Source organism: Camelus ferus, chromosome 5 (genome assembly GCF_009834535.1).
Source record: "Camelus ferus isolate YT-003-E chromosome 5, BCGSAC_Cfer_1.0, whole genome shotgun sequence".
Classification (NCBI taxonomy): domain Eukaryota; kingdom Metazoa; phylum Chordata; class Mammalia; order Artiodactyla; family Camelidae; genus Camelus; species Camelus ferus.
Genome location: NC_045700.1, coordinates 71,448,668 through 71,464,284, shown reverse-complemented (window position 1 = coordinate 71,464,284; position 15,617 = coordinate 71,448,668). Strand labels below are relative to the sequence as shown.

The 15,617-nt window shown below is 42.7% G+C and overlaps 1 protein-coding gene across 1 annotated transcript; it reads right to left on the bottom strand.

Annotated features, from left to right (window-relative positions):
• Positions 1-8,253: 8,253 nt before the first annotated feature.
• LOC102515110 (cytochrome c oxidase subunit 5B, mitochondrial-like) lies at positions 8,254-8,848 on the bottom strand. Its single transcript, XM_032480105.1, has one exon. It carries the CDS (start codon positions 8,846-8,848, stop codon positions 8,462-8,464), a length of 387 nt encoding a protein of 128 aa, XP_032335996.1. The 3' UTR covers positions 8,254-8,461.
• Positions 8,849-15,617: the final 6,769 nt, after the last annotated feature.

Sequence of the window (15,617 nt, the reverse complement as noted above, 5' to 3'; positions counted from 1 at the left end):
ACTGGTAAAATAACAACTCTGCCATTAGCTCTTTAGATCTAAAGTGGGAGCGAATTTCCTAGTTTGAAGAAGGGAAGGCCAGAGCGGGGCAATGGAAAGAGGGCTGGGGTGGGCGTTCAGTCCCATTCTGTCACTAACTGTCACATTCCCTCTGGGCTTCCTGCTCTGTGACATGCGCTTGATGAGCACTAAGATGCTTGGTCTCCAGGTGGCGCCGAGAGCAGCACAGGGGACCATGGCTGTGCACGTTTGAGGCAGGCACTCTGAAGGGCTGGGCAAGCAAACGGGGCTAGCCTCAGTGTTCACGCAGCACCCTCGCCACAGCTATGTGCGGAGCAGGAGTCTGCTGAGGGTCAGAGAGATGGGACAGGGCCCTAAAAGCCACAAGGAAGATTCACTGATCTGAAAATCACCCCGCACGTGCCAAGCAACCCTCTGCCCCAACACACACACACACAGCTCTTCCAGGCCTTTTGGGGCTTTCGTTCTCAGGGATATCCCTTCTTCCCTTCTTGATTTCTGCTGTTAATTATTGTCCATTCTGACATCTCAGGAAAGCAAAGGCAGGCCAAGGTGAAAAATCACTTCTGTTTGGACAGGATTGGAAAACAGTGCAGGAAGAACACTGTGGCTAGTGGATTAACTAGATACTCCCCTGAGAAGCACTGTGTTAACTGGAAACTAATAACCAGAGGAACTGAGTCTGTGGAAGCTGGGGAAGAAGGATGGTGGCAGCCACGGAGGCACAAGGTCAGATCTCCCTCCAGGAGAGAACCTGCCCAAGGCCATGAGCTGACTCTGCAGGTGTGGACGGTGTCCAGTACTCTCTTCCCAGGCAGCTCCCAGCCAGTGGCTGAGTATGGCAGGGAGACTAGGTCTGGCCCAACACAAGACCCCTCTAAGAGGCAATCCTTGCTCTGGATGGAGCTTCCCACTGGATAAACCAAGATTTCTCAGCGCTGTACTGCCCAACCCTCCTGCCTCCCCACTTCCCTTCGTGGACTTCAGACCCACCTCGGGGTCTGAAAGCTCTCCTTGCCTGCTCCAGATCCTTTCCCCCTGTACCTTTCAACAGATAAATCGCTCACACTTCTAATTCTGTTTTGATGTCTGCTTTTCAGAGGACCTGAACTGACATATCAGCAGATATGTGCCCAAGATGGGAGAAATTTATCTTTCAAAGATTATTTTGACTCAGAATACAGGTCCGTAATGTTTTACCCACAATTTAACATCCAAAACTCTCTGAAAACACCAAAACTTGATCTGACCTTCTACGAGGCTGTTTGTAGTCTATAGTTATTCCACTTGAGTCATCCATTTTATTACAGATCTTTTTTAAAAAAAATGTTTTGTTTCTTTTGTGGGGAGGTAATTAGGTCTATTTATTCACTTTTTTTCAGTGATGGTACTGGGGCTTGAACCCAGGACCTCATGCATGCTAAGCATGCACTCTACCACTGAGCTATGCCCCACCCCAAGAATTATTAAGGCATTTGGTCATGGAGTGCTGCCCTAAACTCTGCTGAGCACATGATACAATACACAGTACATGCATTGCATGTGTTCTCTAAAATCTAGAAAACTCTGAATTATGAAAAATATCTGACTCTAAGAGTTTTGAATACCTGTGCTATACAAAAAAGTAAAGTCTGCATGAAGTAGCTTGTCTCTAAAAGAGGCTTTCAACGAACTATGCCTCCCAGTCTTCACACCCCTGAGTGAAGATGCAAGGTGCTCATGTCTTGAATCTGGGTGCCTTACCAGTAGTATGTAGCAGAAAGGCTGTTCTGAGCCTAAGCCTTACAAAAACTAGCAGCTTCCACTTTTGTATTAAAATAAAAAATCTGATGCATCAAGAAATCTGGCTGCCCTGTTGAATAGACAGCATGGAGACACCAAGTGGACCAGGAGGGGGTCCCAAGATCACTTTGGAAGAAGGAGAGTCTGGCCATCACAGTGTCCCATCTGCATCCATCCTCCTGGCTCCCACCAAGGAGCCTTGGATGTTCCAGCTCCTGTCATCTGACAGTGGCAAGAGAGACCTCAAGTGGGACCAGCAAGAGAACCATCCAGCTGAGCCCCAGTCAGCTCACAGACTTGTGAGAAACAGTAAATCATTGTAGTTTTAAGTCACTAAATTTTGTGGCAGTTGTTACAAGGCAGAAGACTGTACTAAACCTTTGCTCAGAAATGAGTGAAGGGTCACAGAATGGGAAAGGACTGAAAAAAAGCTAGGATGGCACTAAAGTTATGTAATGCTAACAATTTCCACTAACTAAATGCCTAGCATCTGCCTATGATTGTAAATATCATCCCAGAGCAACCCTGAGAAGTAGGCTAGGCTTTATTACCTACTTTTACAGAGGAGGAAACCGATGTGAGAGGAGTTCTGTAACATGTCAAAGGTTTTTCAGCCAGTATGAGCGAGAGCTAGGATTCACACCTAGAAATTTCCTGCACAACTGACCCTGGCCACCTCCCAGCTATTTTGACCCCAGGGGAAATGAATCTCATTTATGGTGGATGTGTGTCATCTCTGCTACCCTGCGTCTGGTCACCTCCTCTGCATGTGCTTTGGGTGGAGCTCTGCCCCCGATCCTGGTCTCAGCCCATAAGCATATCCCATTCCCCAGAATGCTGTTCAGGCTGGGGCAGGGACAATGAAATTCACTGGGGAATGTACAGTCCCCTTCCTACACTGGACTTGACACAATGGAACATATCCCCTGTACCTGATCTTCAGCCTCATCACGATCTCCACAGGCTTTTTACTCCCACCCATTGCATCCTTGATGTTTCCCTGAGCACATCCTTAGCCCTTTGCTTGGAACACCGCCCCCCTTCTCTTTTTGTCCAATTATTTTTATCCTCAAGATTCAGTCCATGTCTCCTGCTGATCTGGCCTGAACTCGTCCCACCCCATCCCCTCACCCCAGGGCCTGAGTTGGTGCTTCTGTGGTTCCTGTACATACTCGTGTTCCATCGCTGTCTCACCTCCACTACCTGCCTGTCTTCTGCACAATTCTGCAAATTTATCAAGGCAGGCACACGTCCTAACCATCTTTATATCCTCAACACCTGGCATGATGCTCAGTCTGTAGATGATAACATAATCAGATGATGAATGACTGTAGGGCTAGGATGACTGTCTTCACTTAATGTAGTTGCCCTATGGCATTTAATCCCAGCAAGTAACTGATGAAAACCTCAAGTTCCGCTTTGGGCTTTCCAGGTGATCCAGGTTGTTGGGAGTTGGCACTGGTACACGGGAGGTTTGAAATGTTGGTTATTTTGAGGGGTTTGGAGATAATAACACCTTCTTCAAGTCAACTAAGAACTAAGGTACAAGAACATTAAGATCCAAATGTTAGTTTTATGACACTTAAAACCAGCTGGAGAACTTGACTTTCATTTGGCAGCCAAGCTGGTCTTTCAAATACTCCCTCCCAAAGGGAAGAGTTTGGGTCTGCAGAGCAAACTATGCAATCAGAATTGCTGCCTCCCTTCCTGGCAGAAAGAGAAGGGACCCTCATGGTTTGCAGTGTTTTAATAGTTTCTATCCACACATTTGGGGAGCATGACCAATAGATGTTAATTCCTTGCAAACTCAATCAATCACATAACTACCCCTCCTCGCATGTAGAAAAGTGGGAAGGGGCCCAGGAGAGAGACAGGAGTGCTGCTTCATGGCAGCCCCTTTCTGGAAACATGAAACCAGGGACATGTATGTATATTCTGTGGAAGGACATGCAGAAATCAGGAACTCTGGAGCTCAGGAAGCTGGTGGGATGTCCCTAGAGAAACACAAATGTGTTGGTTTCTTTGGTTGTTGGAAGGAATAAACAAAATTCCCAGTGAACAGCAATCCCCAAGTGCCAATAGGAGTGCTTGGAAACACTGATTAGGAATTTTAAAACTGTGCATTTTACCCACTCAAGCAATAATATTTATGGCATGTGGAATAACAAGACTCTTTGCTAACATGTCCAGTGACATTTCTGAAACATGAACAATTACAGCGTTCTTTAGTTTACTTGGATATGTGGTAATTTCTTGGTTTTAATGGAAAATGCTGAAATGTTATATTGCAATGTTCAGCTAAAATAGGTGAGGTGGTTTTTTTCTACATTGTTTAGAAAACTTGGAGGAAAAGTGCAACCCTGGCTTCCTTCCTGTTATGGTTTCAGATGCATGTCATTGACTGATTTTTCATATTTCAGGCTCAATTTTGTTCTTAGGTTATAAATGGGAGATAAAGTTGAACTATATGTATTTTTTTAAATGGCTCTGGAGGTCTGGATTTAAGTGTCAACATGACCAAGTCATCCAGTTTCCTTGGAGCTCAGTCCCCTCACCACCACTGTAAAATGGGGATGTTATAATGCCTACATCCCTGGGTTGAAATAAGAATTCAATGGAACAGAGTGCATGGAAATCTGCAGTTCAATGCCAGGTGTTGAACAAGGTGCTGATAAATGTTTTTAAAAGTAGTCAGCAGGTCATCCCATGACGGGTGTAATGTTACCACATCCCCGGCTGCCAGAGGACACTGGGGAAATTGGATTTCATGTCGTTGGAGCTTTCACCCTTGTGCACCTTGTCCCTGTAAACACAGAACAACTGCTAGTGTTGAATTACAGAAACACCAAGGTCAACTCTTGGAAAGAGTAGAAGAAAAAAAAACATTTCAAAGGCCTTTCTCTATGCTCTGTGCTAAGGGCATGGAAACTGGAACGGTTTCCAGGGGACGTGGGGATGGCGGGAATTTGGGGAAGGAAGTCTTTCCCATCGTGCATAGGCAGCTGGCAAGTAGCTACACAATGGAAGAAGTCATTCATCCCAGCCTGAACATTCAGCATTTTTCATTCAATATTCAAGGATGGCAAGAGCTGCAAGTGTAATTCAGGCTGGGGGATGTGGGCTGCACAGACCAAGTGATGAGAATAATGGCTCAAACAAAAGAGAAGATCTGAAGGAAGGGTCACTCTCCAGCTGGAAGTTCTCTGTAACTGTTTGTTTACAATTCAGCCTTCCCTCAGCTGACATTTTGGACAGTGAGTAGAGAAAAAACAACTAGATAGCAAAACGGAAGCACATTTCCTTAGCAAGTTATTCTAATTCTTGTGTCAAAGTACAATGGAGCATGCTGCATACAAGGTTTTATTTGAAGAAAGATGTACCTACATACCTGTCTTCAAATTGACATTGGAACTTTTCATTTCCTAATTTGAATATGCAAAATGGGACTTGCAGAATTAACTTGATCACAAATATTATTAAAACTATATACAGAATTTTAGGGAGGAGGGTTTATCTCTGTGGTAGAGTGTGTGCTCAGTAAGCACAAGGTCCTGGGTTCTATCCCCAGTACCTCCATTAAAATAAATAAACCTAATTACCTCCTCCACCAAAAAAAATTTTTAAGATTTTAAGCTCCTTGAGGACGAAACTTATATTTTTTAACCATTACATGCTCCTTAGCACCTATCTACAATGGCCCAGAAGAATCTCAATACATCTTGAATTAATAGAAACAAATTTAAATAGATTTTAAATATAGTAGTTGGCAATTGTTGTCCATATTTTTCTGCATCCTGTAAGAGAAAACGAGATGTAGCAGCACACTTGGCATTAGGAATACCTCAGTTTCTTTTTGAATAAGTGTCATCTCTAAACAATAAATACTATCTTCCTACATGGCTGCTTCTTGAGGGTGAGTTTGACCCAAGCAAGGTGGCAGATTAACCGACTCAGGTCTCTGGAGTGTGGCTGCGTGCGCTGCGGGAGGGCTCAGACCCGCACCATGCTGCACCCCACCTCCCAACCCTGCTCTTCTTGGGAATTGCCATTCCCCTTGCCTTTCTCTTGCTTTCCTAAACATGGCAAGAGTTTTACTATTGTGTAATTATCTGGTCTCTGATTAGAAAGGACAATGCAGCTCATAAAAGGTCATCAAAACATTACCTCAAATAAAACAGTTTTAGATGAAAAAAGAAAGCACCAATAACTTGCCCTCTTCATTTGCCCTCAAAATTGTCAGAAAGAAAGACAGTTACTCTAACGGGAGAAGGGACAAACGCCCCATTCCGCCAGCAGTGCAGCGCTGACTATTCAATGTCACGAAAGAGAACAGTTACACTCTACCCCCGTGGTTTTCTTTGAGATAGGCTGATACCAGCGCTACGCTGAGAACACTCGGGAAGACTCCGCAGTGAGCGATACGGGAAGTAGATCACCTGGGATCAGAACGGGGCTGAGATGTTTTACTAAAAGTTAAGTATTCTTCTGTTTAGTTTCCTCCAGGATTTATGATGACAGAGCCACCATAAAATTTTATTTCCTGGGCCATTCTCTGAAACACCCCAGGCACCGAGGCTCAGAGAATTGCCTCCAGGTTTCGTTTGTTGCAGCTTCAACGTGAACTCTGGGCTTTTGCTGTGGCTCCCTGCCTGTACCCGCCTTTGTCACTACTGACCCAAAGTTGGAGATTGATAGCCTGAACTTTGCTGAGCCAACACAAACAGTTTCCCAAGGAAATTCGTGTATTTATTAACGAAAGAAAAATGAATACCTTCTTTTAAGCGTGTGTCTCAGAAGCCTCTGACTGATTTCTATGAGACACAGACAATAGCAGAAAATCCAAGAAGCAAGTAGGAGACAAGTAGATAGGATCGACTCCGAATAGCAAAAATGAGACTGAGAACAATACGGTGCTTTGATTGATAAGGTGATTTAAAACTTTAAAAAGGGGAGTCTATCTGTGCGCTGAATGCCAGTTACCAGAGATTGATGGATGGCATGAGGTTTCTTTTCTTTGTGGCATCTTTCAGATAAAGATGTGTTTTCTCTTAGAGAGGATCTTTATAAGGCAATCGCTTGAATAAGGAAAGGTGCGCGTGTGTGTGTGCACGTGTGTGTGTGTGTGCACGTGCGTGCATGCATCTCAGAGCAAGGCTCGATAGCTAGAATGCAGGTCTGCTCCACAGCTCTGTAAACCGTCTGTCCTTTCCATGGCTTGTGCATAGATAACGGACTTCAAAAACATCCCTCCTGGATGAGCCTTCATTTCCAATTGTGTCTATGCACCATGCGGTAGCCAGCATGATTAAGGAAAAAAGGGATTGTGTGAACCTCCAAATCCATCTGTCATGTCATTGGCATTGAAAAGCCTCACTGAAAAATTAGCCTCCTCCTTCCCCCAACTTGTGTTTTCCCATCCTCAAGACAATATGGGAAGCTCTTAGCTGGGAGAGAAGGGAACAAAGGGGCAAAGAATTCAATAAAAAAGAGATCCCTAGGCGAAATGAAATATTGTTTCCCCGTCTGTATTGCTTGCTTTCTTTCCAATCCGCCAGAGCATTAACCACTTGTCTGCTGCCCTGTGAGGCAGGATTATTTCTAGGATTTGCCTGCAGAAAACTAGTCTCTGAAGCATCAGGGACGTCCAGAGTGATGAGCAGCCTGGGACACAAGAGGCTAAACCGGACATAAAAATGACAGCCAAACGTAAAGAACACTCTTATTTCCTCCTCCTTTGGAATTTTTCTAGTATACTTGCTTATTTAACTGCGCAGACAGGCTCAAAGACTTATTGGATTTTTGCAGTCTCTGTACACATTTGAAGACTTACTGAAATTGCATACAAAATTTTATTCACTTGTGTGTGTGTGCATTTTTCTGGGGAAAAGATTCATAGCAATCTTCAGTTTCTTTAGAGGGTCTGTGACCAGCCAAGTTAAAATTCATCACAATAAGGTACTTGCTGTTCTGTTTATTCTGTCAATTATAGAGGGTACATTTTCCATCATTGGGGATTAGGAGTCAGGAGACAAAGTCTACCTATGAAATACTTAGACCAAGAACAGGCCACAAAGAAACACAAGTAAACTAGACAACAGATACTAAATTAGAAGATGAAAGAAGATGAGGTCAGGATATCAGATTTATAAGGACTTTTTTTTCTCATTTTATTATTGCAATTCAGACTCAGCCAAAACATGTAAAATGCACAGTGTGTGAATTTTTGTTGTTTTTTTAAAACTATTTTTAAAGGCATTTTCTCTTTAACTTCTTATTTCAATTGTTGAGAGGAAAAGATGTGGAGTATTTGGATTAATGAACTCATTTAAAATTTCCTCAGTTGATATTAGATTTAAAGAAAGTTAATTAAAATGGGGAAATTGCAGAGTAGCAAACTTGTCTCAGGTTAGGGGCTTTTGATAGAAAGAATTATTAACATAGCTTGCCATGAGCAGGCTGGCTTACCGTCAGTGAAATGTTTAGTCTGTGTACATTCATTTTAACCTGAATATTTTCTAGAAGTTAAAAAGTGTCAGGGTTCATAGGTTTATTTTATGTTGTTTTATTTTATTTTGGGGGAGAGGAGGAGCCAATGTCATGGCTAGTCTTTATTGAGAAGGAGACACTGCAGAGCATCTTGATGAGTTGATGCAGGGGCTCAGCGGGCCAGCTGGTGGGGCACCAGCTTGCACTGGGTTCCACAGCTAGGGCATCTCTGGGTCGCACCTTTGTGCAGCCAGAACCAGATGAGGGCACTGTTGTCTTCACAGATGCAGCCCAATATTGGCTTGTTGGTGATGGAGGGGACTAAATTAGGGTCTTCCTTGGTACCTGAGGCTGCCTTTGGGATGAGTATATTGTATGGGTCTGGTCCCTTGAGGGCAGCCATCATGCCCTCCCTCTCCAGCCCAGTCGCCTGCTCCCGGTAGGTGGTAACATGGCCTCCAGACGCCATAGAGTGCACTGAGGTGACTCCATTGGGACCAGGGGCCCTCAGGGCTGGCGCAGCCAGTGCTCCAGCTCTGTGGAGTAACCTTGAAGCCATCACACTGGTTCCAAACACCAGCACTCCATAGGTGTATTTTAGAATGAAGCATTTTAGCTACAATAAATAGAAAAACTATTTTAGGCAAGAGATACTCCCAATATTGGGACTAAAGGGGAGAATATCTCTGATCAAGAACCGAACCCTGACACTGATTACTCATGTCAGAGCAATCTTAAAGAAACCAAAACATCCCTCCCTGATCAAAACACACAACAGACTTAATAGATGGGAACTTCCCCTGACTGATAAAGGGTACCTATGAGAAACCAAGGCTAACCTCATACTTCATAGAAAGACTAACAGCTTCGATCGTGACGGTCAGTAAGTTAACAAGAAGTCTATTGTTTAGCCACCTCGGTAGATTAAACTATTTGTTCAAATTCTTTAGCCCCTTGGATAATAATTGTATAAGATTAAACTATGTATAATTGACATTTTTGGTTAAGTAAAAAATGATCAAATATCAGCATGTTTCATGTGGTTTAACCTAATATACCCATACTTTTTGCCACATCACTTTGCAGTGCTCCCCCAATGAGGTGGCATGTCTTCCCTTCATCTGTTGATGCTGGGCTTGGCCACATGACTTGCTCTGGTTAGTGAATGTTTGTGAGCAGAGACTTTAAATGTGCTTGTGTGGTTTAGCTTGTACGCCAGCTCTTCACCATGAGAAGAACATTCCCTAGGTTGTCACTAGTCCAAGGAGGATGAGATACATATGGAACCAACCTGGAGTCAACCCACAGCCTGAAGCAGAGCCTCCTAGCTTAGAGCAACTGAACCTCAAGCCACCTGCAGCCTCATGTGAGTATGAGAAAAATGATTTTTGTCATAAGCCCTCAAGAAGTTGTTTGTTACACAGCTATAGCGAACTAATATATCATGTAAAGAATGAACGAGAGAGAGCAACTGAAACAAAAGTAGATAGTGTCTGTACAGGCAATGTTAAAGAAAATGGAGTCTTGTTAAACAGACTTCAACTGATGTGTCTCCTGGACCCTGAAAAGAGAAAGGACAGAGGGGCAGAGTGCAGCGGGGTGGCGGCCAGCACCCCAAGCATCCAATGACAGCTTAAAGACAGGCCTTGGATCATTGATAATCACACTAGAGTGAAAAAATGACAAATAAAGACAAATACTGATTTTTAACACTTCTCACTTTTGACCAAGGCTTGTGCTGCAGCCTGGCTTTAATCTGAATTCTTATAAATAGAGGCAAAAAGTCAAGAAAAGAAAGTTTGATTCCAGGCAAGGACATGATATTATTTATGACTGTAACATGCTGGGAGCAAACACTTGGATTCTATATTGCTTTCATTTACTGTGAATTTTATACTAATTATTTTTTATCTGTGCAAATCCTGGAGTTGAGAACAGTTTGAGAAATGAAACTACAATTAACTGGAGTTGTTGGAAAATGTATAATCAAGGGCTCATGCATTTATTTATGTCAACAATTCCAAAGAAAATTGCTATTAAGTCTTACCAACTGTCATCCTCTTGTCCTCTTTCATATCCTGGGTTAAGCTATTACAATAATATCCTCCAGTTTCCCTAATCATAACAGTAGCTGCTGTTCATTAAGTGCTTATTACCATGTACCAAGTGCATCAAGACCTCTTCTAGGCATTTTTCAGATGTTGTATCTAATTCTCACAATAACATTGCAAGACAAGTATTATAACCCCATTTTAGAGGTAAGGTAACTGTGACTTAGGAATCCTGAGTAACTTTACCAACAATATCACACAGCTAAGAAGATGGGGAGCTGGAATTTGAACCCAAGTATAACTCTAATTCTATTGAATGTTAAGTAAACATCAGTTTAAGCTGGAGGTTTAGTTGTTGAGATAAAATGTTCTATCCATGGAAATTAAGCTACTGATTTAGAAAAAAAAAAAAAAACCTTCAATAAAGTGGTCTCAGTTATCTTATTTATCTGTCTGTCGAAATCTATCAAAAGTTACCCAAAAGTGCCAGTTTGATTTAGATATTATGTGTCTTCCTTTGTCATTCCATTCATGTTCACTCTGGTTGTTTCCTATGTCCTTATAACATGTTCGTCAAGGACCTTTGGCTCGGTGTGGAATGGAGCTGTTTTTGAGAAAACAGTCTAAATAAGAATTCCAGTCTTTATCTATATTTCTGAAAAATAGGGTATGGGATATGAGTACAAAATCCCTAACAGCTCTTAAAAGAATCCTATATCTCCTGGCAGCCACTTACTCTCAACCCCAGAAAATTCCTCCCTGCCCCCTCCTTCCTTCTTCCCTCCTTGTCTCCTGCCCGCTCCTTTTCAGCCCCTCAGGCCTGGGTCCTGCCCCACCCAGACAAGCTCTCCTGCCCCCACATTCCCGCACCGCCCCAGGCACTTGCCGCTACTTACCCTACTCAGCTCCGTGGAGAACGTCCCGCCTCTTTTCTTTGTAGAAGCCTTTTGATCAAGAACCTCCTCTGAGTCTTTGGTCCCTTCTAACCCTCCCTTTTTCCTCTCCTTTCACTCACTTCCTCCTCACAAAATTCCAAAAAACCAAGCTGACCCAGATTGCTCTTCAGAAGTCAGGGAGCAGCTAAGTGGGCAATCCCAGAATATTCCATCTCTGGGAAACAGTCTGGGGAAGGAAAAAAATAAAAGGCTGAGACCCATATTTACGCTGTTGCCCATCACAACGTGTGTTAGTTTCTAATTGCTGCTATAACAAATACCACACATTTAGTGGTTTAATATGATCTTACAGCTCTGTAGGTCAGAAGTCCAAGGGTTTCACTGAGTTAAAATCTAGGTGTCAGCAGGCTACATTGCTTTCTGGAGGCCCTACAGGAGAAACTGTTTCCTTGCTTCTTGGTGTGGTGGGCAGAATTCAGCAACAGGGATTCAGAAATGGGGACTGAGATCCCTGTTTTCTTGTCAGCTGAGGGCCACCCCCTGTTTCAAGGAGCCACCCACATTCCTTGGCTCCTGGACCCCGTGTTCCGTCTTCAGCTCCTGGTAGATGGAGTCTGTGTCATGCTCTAAACCGTTCCTTCCTTCTTCCATCTCATCCCCCTACCCTGTCCAGGAAAGATCCTCTGCTGTAAAGGACTCACATTACGAGACTGGATCTGCTTGGATAATCCAGGGTATTCTCTCCACCTCCAGGTCCATACCCTCGATCACATCTGCAAAGTCCCCTTTGTCACATAAGGTAAGGTATACACAGGGTCCTGGGATTAAGACGTGGACATCTTTGGGAGGCCATTATTCTACCTCATATACGTGGTAAATGTCATTGTTAGTTTATAGATGGAAAAGCTGAGGTCACAAGGGCATTGCATTGAACAAGATGTTTCACTATAACTTGAGCTAAATCAAGGGTAGGGCTAAACTACGTCATACATCTCTCGACCTAGGCTGTACCCTCAGCCCAGATTTGATCCCTGTAGAAAAATCAAACAGCCACCTTTGAAAGTCATATGATAACTACATTTTTTGACCTGTCTCCTTAATGCTTTTATTAAGTTGCACTTATTTAGAATGTTTTCGAAAGGAAAGGATACAAGTTAGAAAATGTATGTTTTCAGAAAAAAACAACTGAAAAATAAGTATATGTCGTCAAGAAAGAGGAAGCCCAGTCAATATTTTTGTTAGGCTACCTTTCTGTAAGATTTGGTAATTTTTTGCTGAAAGTTCTCCTCACAATGGTTTTCCAAGAAAATCACATTTCCTACAGCATCTTCTCCAAATGTCCTGAGTTGTCTGGGTTGAGATAATTCAAAAATCCCTAGTCACCATCACACCAAAATATCACATTTTGCTTTATTTCCTCTTCTGAAGATGCTGAAGACGAGATATTTTAAAATATGCAGAAAATGGAAGGCTTGTCGAGAGGAGGTGGGGTAGGGAATATTTGTGTTTGTTTTTTATTACTTTCCAGAGTAGCTACGGCTGTTGCTTTTTGCTCTCTAGGAAAATTAGAAGCCCAGATTACATCAGGTAATTGCAGCATGCAGAAACGAAGGCAGATACACACACACAGGCTGCCAGAAGCAGCTACGATTAAATTATCAATGATGAACAAGTCAAAAGGAAAAGCATAAGGCAAACTGTAACACCAAGGCTGAGCGAGATATCATCACACTTCAAAAATTAATAAGAAGGAAAGCGTGTGGGAGTGGGAGGTGTGGATCGAACACCCCCTGGGTCTGGGGGTTGGGGAGGGGGCATCACTCGAAGACCTTTGTCAAAATAAATGGACTTGGCAGCAGATGCAGGTGCATCCCTTGTTGTGGGGATTCACACGAGAGTGCTTTGTGCTGTGCTCTTTGTTGCACATTTTTTATCCCACCTGCCAAAACTTTCTATTTCTGCTTTCTCCTTTTCTTCAGCAGAGAGCAAAGGAGTCTTGATGGGCAGTTGATCTAAATGTGGGGCTGAATTTACATAGCCATTCTGTGACTGTCATGCACCCTGATGCTTATGGAGCACAATTAAGGGAGTCTCTAATTTGAGTAAAAATCTATTCCTTTAGTTTCATGTCATACACAAAATCCCTACAAGCTCATCTACATAGACTATTATAATGCACACTTTTATACCACTATGGCTTTCACCTAATCAGTCCTCCACGAGCTAATCAGCTCAAACACTGTCGCAAGTGGCATAATGCAAGCAATTATCCCTAATTCAACTTCTAAACATGGAGGTGAAAGATCAGATTTAACCAAACAGGCTTATCAGGAATTCATGAATTGATAATCATGATTAATGGGGAATCACAGTGCAAAACTTGTTTCAATTTACCTGTTCATGTAACTTGTGTTACAGAGAAACATGGACTTTCATCCAGAGCAAACAACGAATGTCTAGACTATCAAATGAATTTTAACCCCCGGGTAAGAAACGTGCATTCACTGTTTCAAGGATAATCTTAAATGACAGAAATCAGTGTGGCCAAGTCAGGATTACAGCTTTGAAAATATCCCGACCTTGACTCACCGAGAGAAATAATTACTCAGAAATGGAATCTCTAGTTATCGCCAATAAATGTTTGAAGGGAGATTTACTTTGAATGGGTTAAATTGAGGTGCTTGTCTCTATAGATCCTCAGATTTCTACAGAGCTGTGCTATTTTTGAAAAGTGGTCTTTGAAGATAACTGCATTAGGGTTTATATTCCCCTAAATATTGACCACTCACTTATAAGACTCAGAGACTCAGAATATTGACCTATATATAATTCATTCACTTCCTGAAATAATATTTATTGAGGAAATATTATATGGCAGAACCTATGCTAAGTATTAAGGATGAAAATTATGAATAAAGAAGTCTCATCCTTGAGAAACTGGCAGGCCAGTGGGGAAGATAACACAAGGAGACTGAAATAACTGATATGACACGGTGAGACGCTGAGAACAATGCTGATGGGTATCTTATTTTGTCACTGTTTTGTTATGATGAGTTCACCAGGGAAGAATTTAATATATGTATGCCAGGAATGAAACGGGTGAAACCGGATGACACCAGTGGTGAAAGAGTTGGTGGTGGCGTTCTGGGTTAAGCTGGGGGCGTGGCTCAGCCCCAGGAAGCAGCCTTCTCAAAACTGAAAGAGGATGGTGCTTCGGATTCTCAAGAGAGGCAGGGATGTACCCTACTTAAAGACAGGACCCGGGAAGGAGTGAGGGGCCACATAGGGGGATGGATGCGGAAATTTAAGTGCTATGACTAGGTTCTCTGTCATCAAGTCTTTGGTCCATAGAAAGGATCCCTGTGAGACACATCTCTGAGCCTCCCCTACGCACCCCCTAGCACGGCAGCAGCGCACACAGACAGCAGGGGACCCACACTGGGCAGAGCAATGACAGCCATATTGACCCCATTCTCTAGGGACCACTCCAGCACAGAAATCCTATGCATACCTGTGCACATTTGGGAACTCCACAAACATGATCGAGATGGAATTTCTTACCTGGGGAATGTAGTGTTGGGAGCAAATCCATTCCAGTTGTTGCAAACTTGATGCCTACAAGTACTACAGGCCTTACAAGGGAATCTAGTCATGAAGTGGGTCTGGTCTGACTAAGGTAAACTGGAAACTCCCCACCTTTAAGAGTGATTGTTACCCAGCTGGAACTAGTTATGACCACGTGGGAATGCTGGTCTAGTACAGTGTGAGATCTTTGATTTTTCCAACTTGTTTTCCACAGAAGCTGAATTATTAGGTAAACTTCCTAAGCTTTAAATACTGGCAACTAATTCAAGTTTTAAAATATTGTGTAGCCCAAAGAAAATTCATCTGACATATTTGATCCATAAACTAGTCATTTGCAACCTCTGGGCTACAAGGAGGATGAAAAAAACTTAATTAAATTAAAAAGTATATGTGATGCAGCCACTATGGAAAACAGTATGGAGATTCCTCAAAAAACTAAAAATAGACTTATCCTATGATCCAGCAATCCCAACCTCCTGGGCATGTATCTGGAGGTAACACTAATTTGAAAATATACAAGCACCCCAATATTCATAGCAGCACTATTTACAATAGCCAAGACATGAAAGCAACCTAAATGTCCATCAAAAAAATGACTAAAGAAGCTTGGTATATTTATACAATGGAATACTACTCAGCCATAAAAAAGAATAAAAGAATGCCATTTGCAGCAACATGGCTGGATCTGGAGATCGTCATTCTAGGTGAAGTAAGCCAGAAAGAGAAAGAAAAATACCATATGATATCACTCATATGTGGAATCTAAAAAAAGAAAAAAGAGGACACAAATGAACTT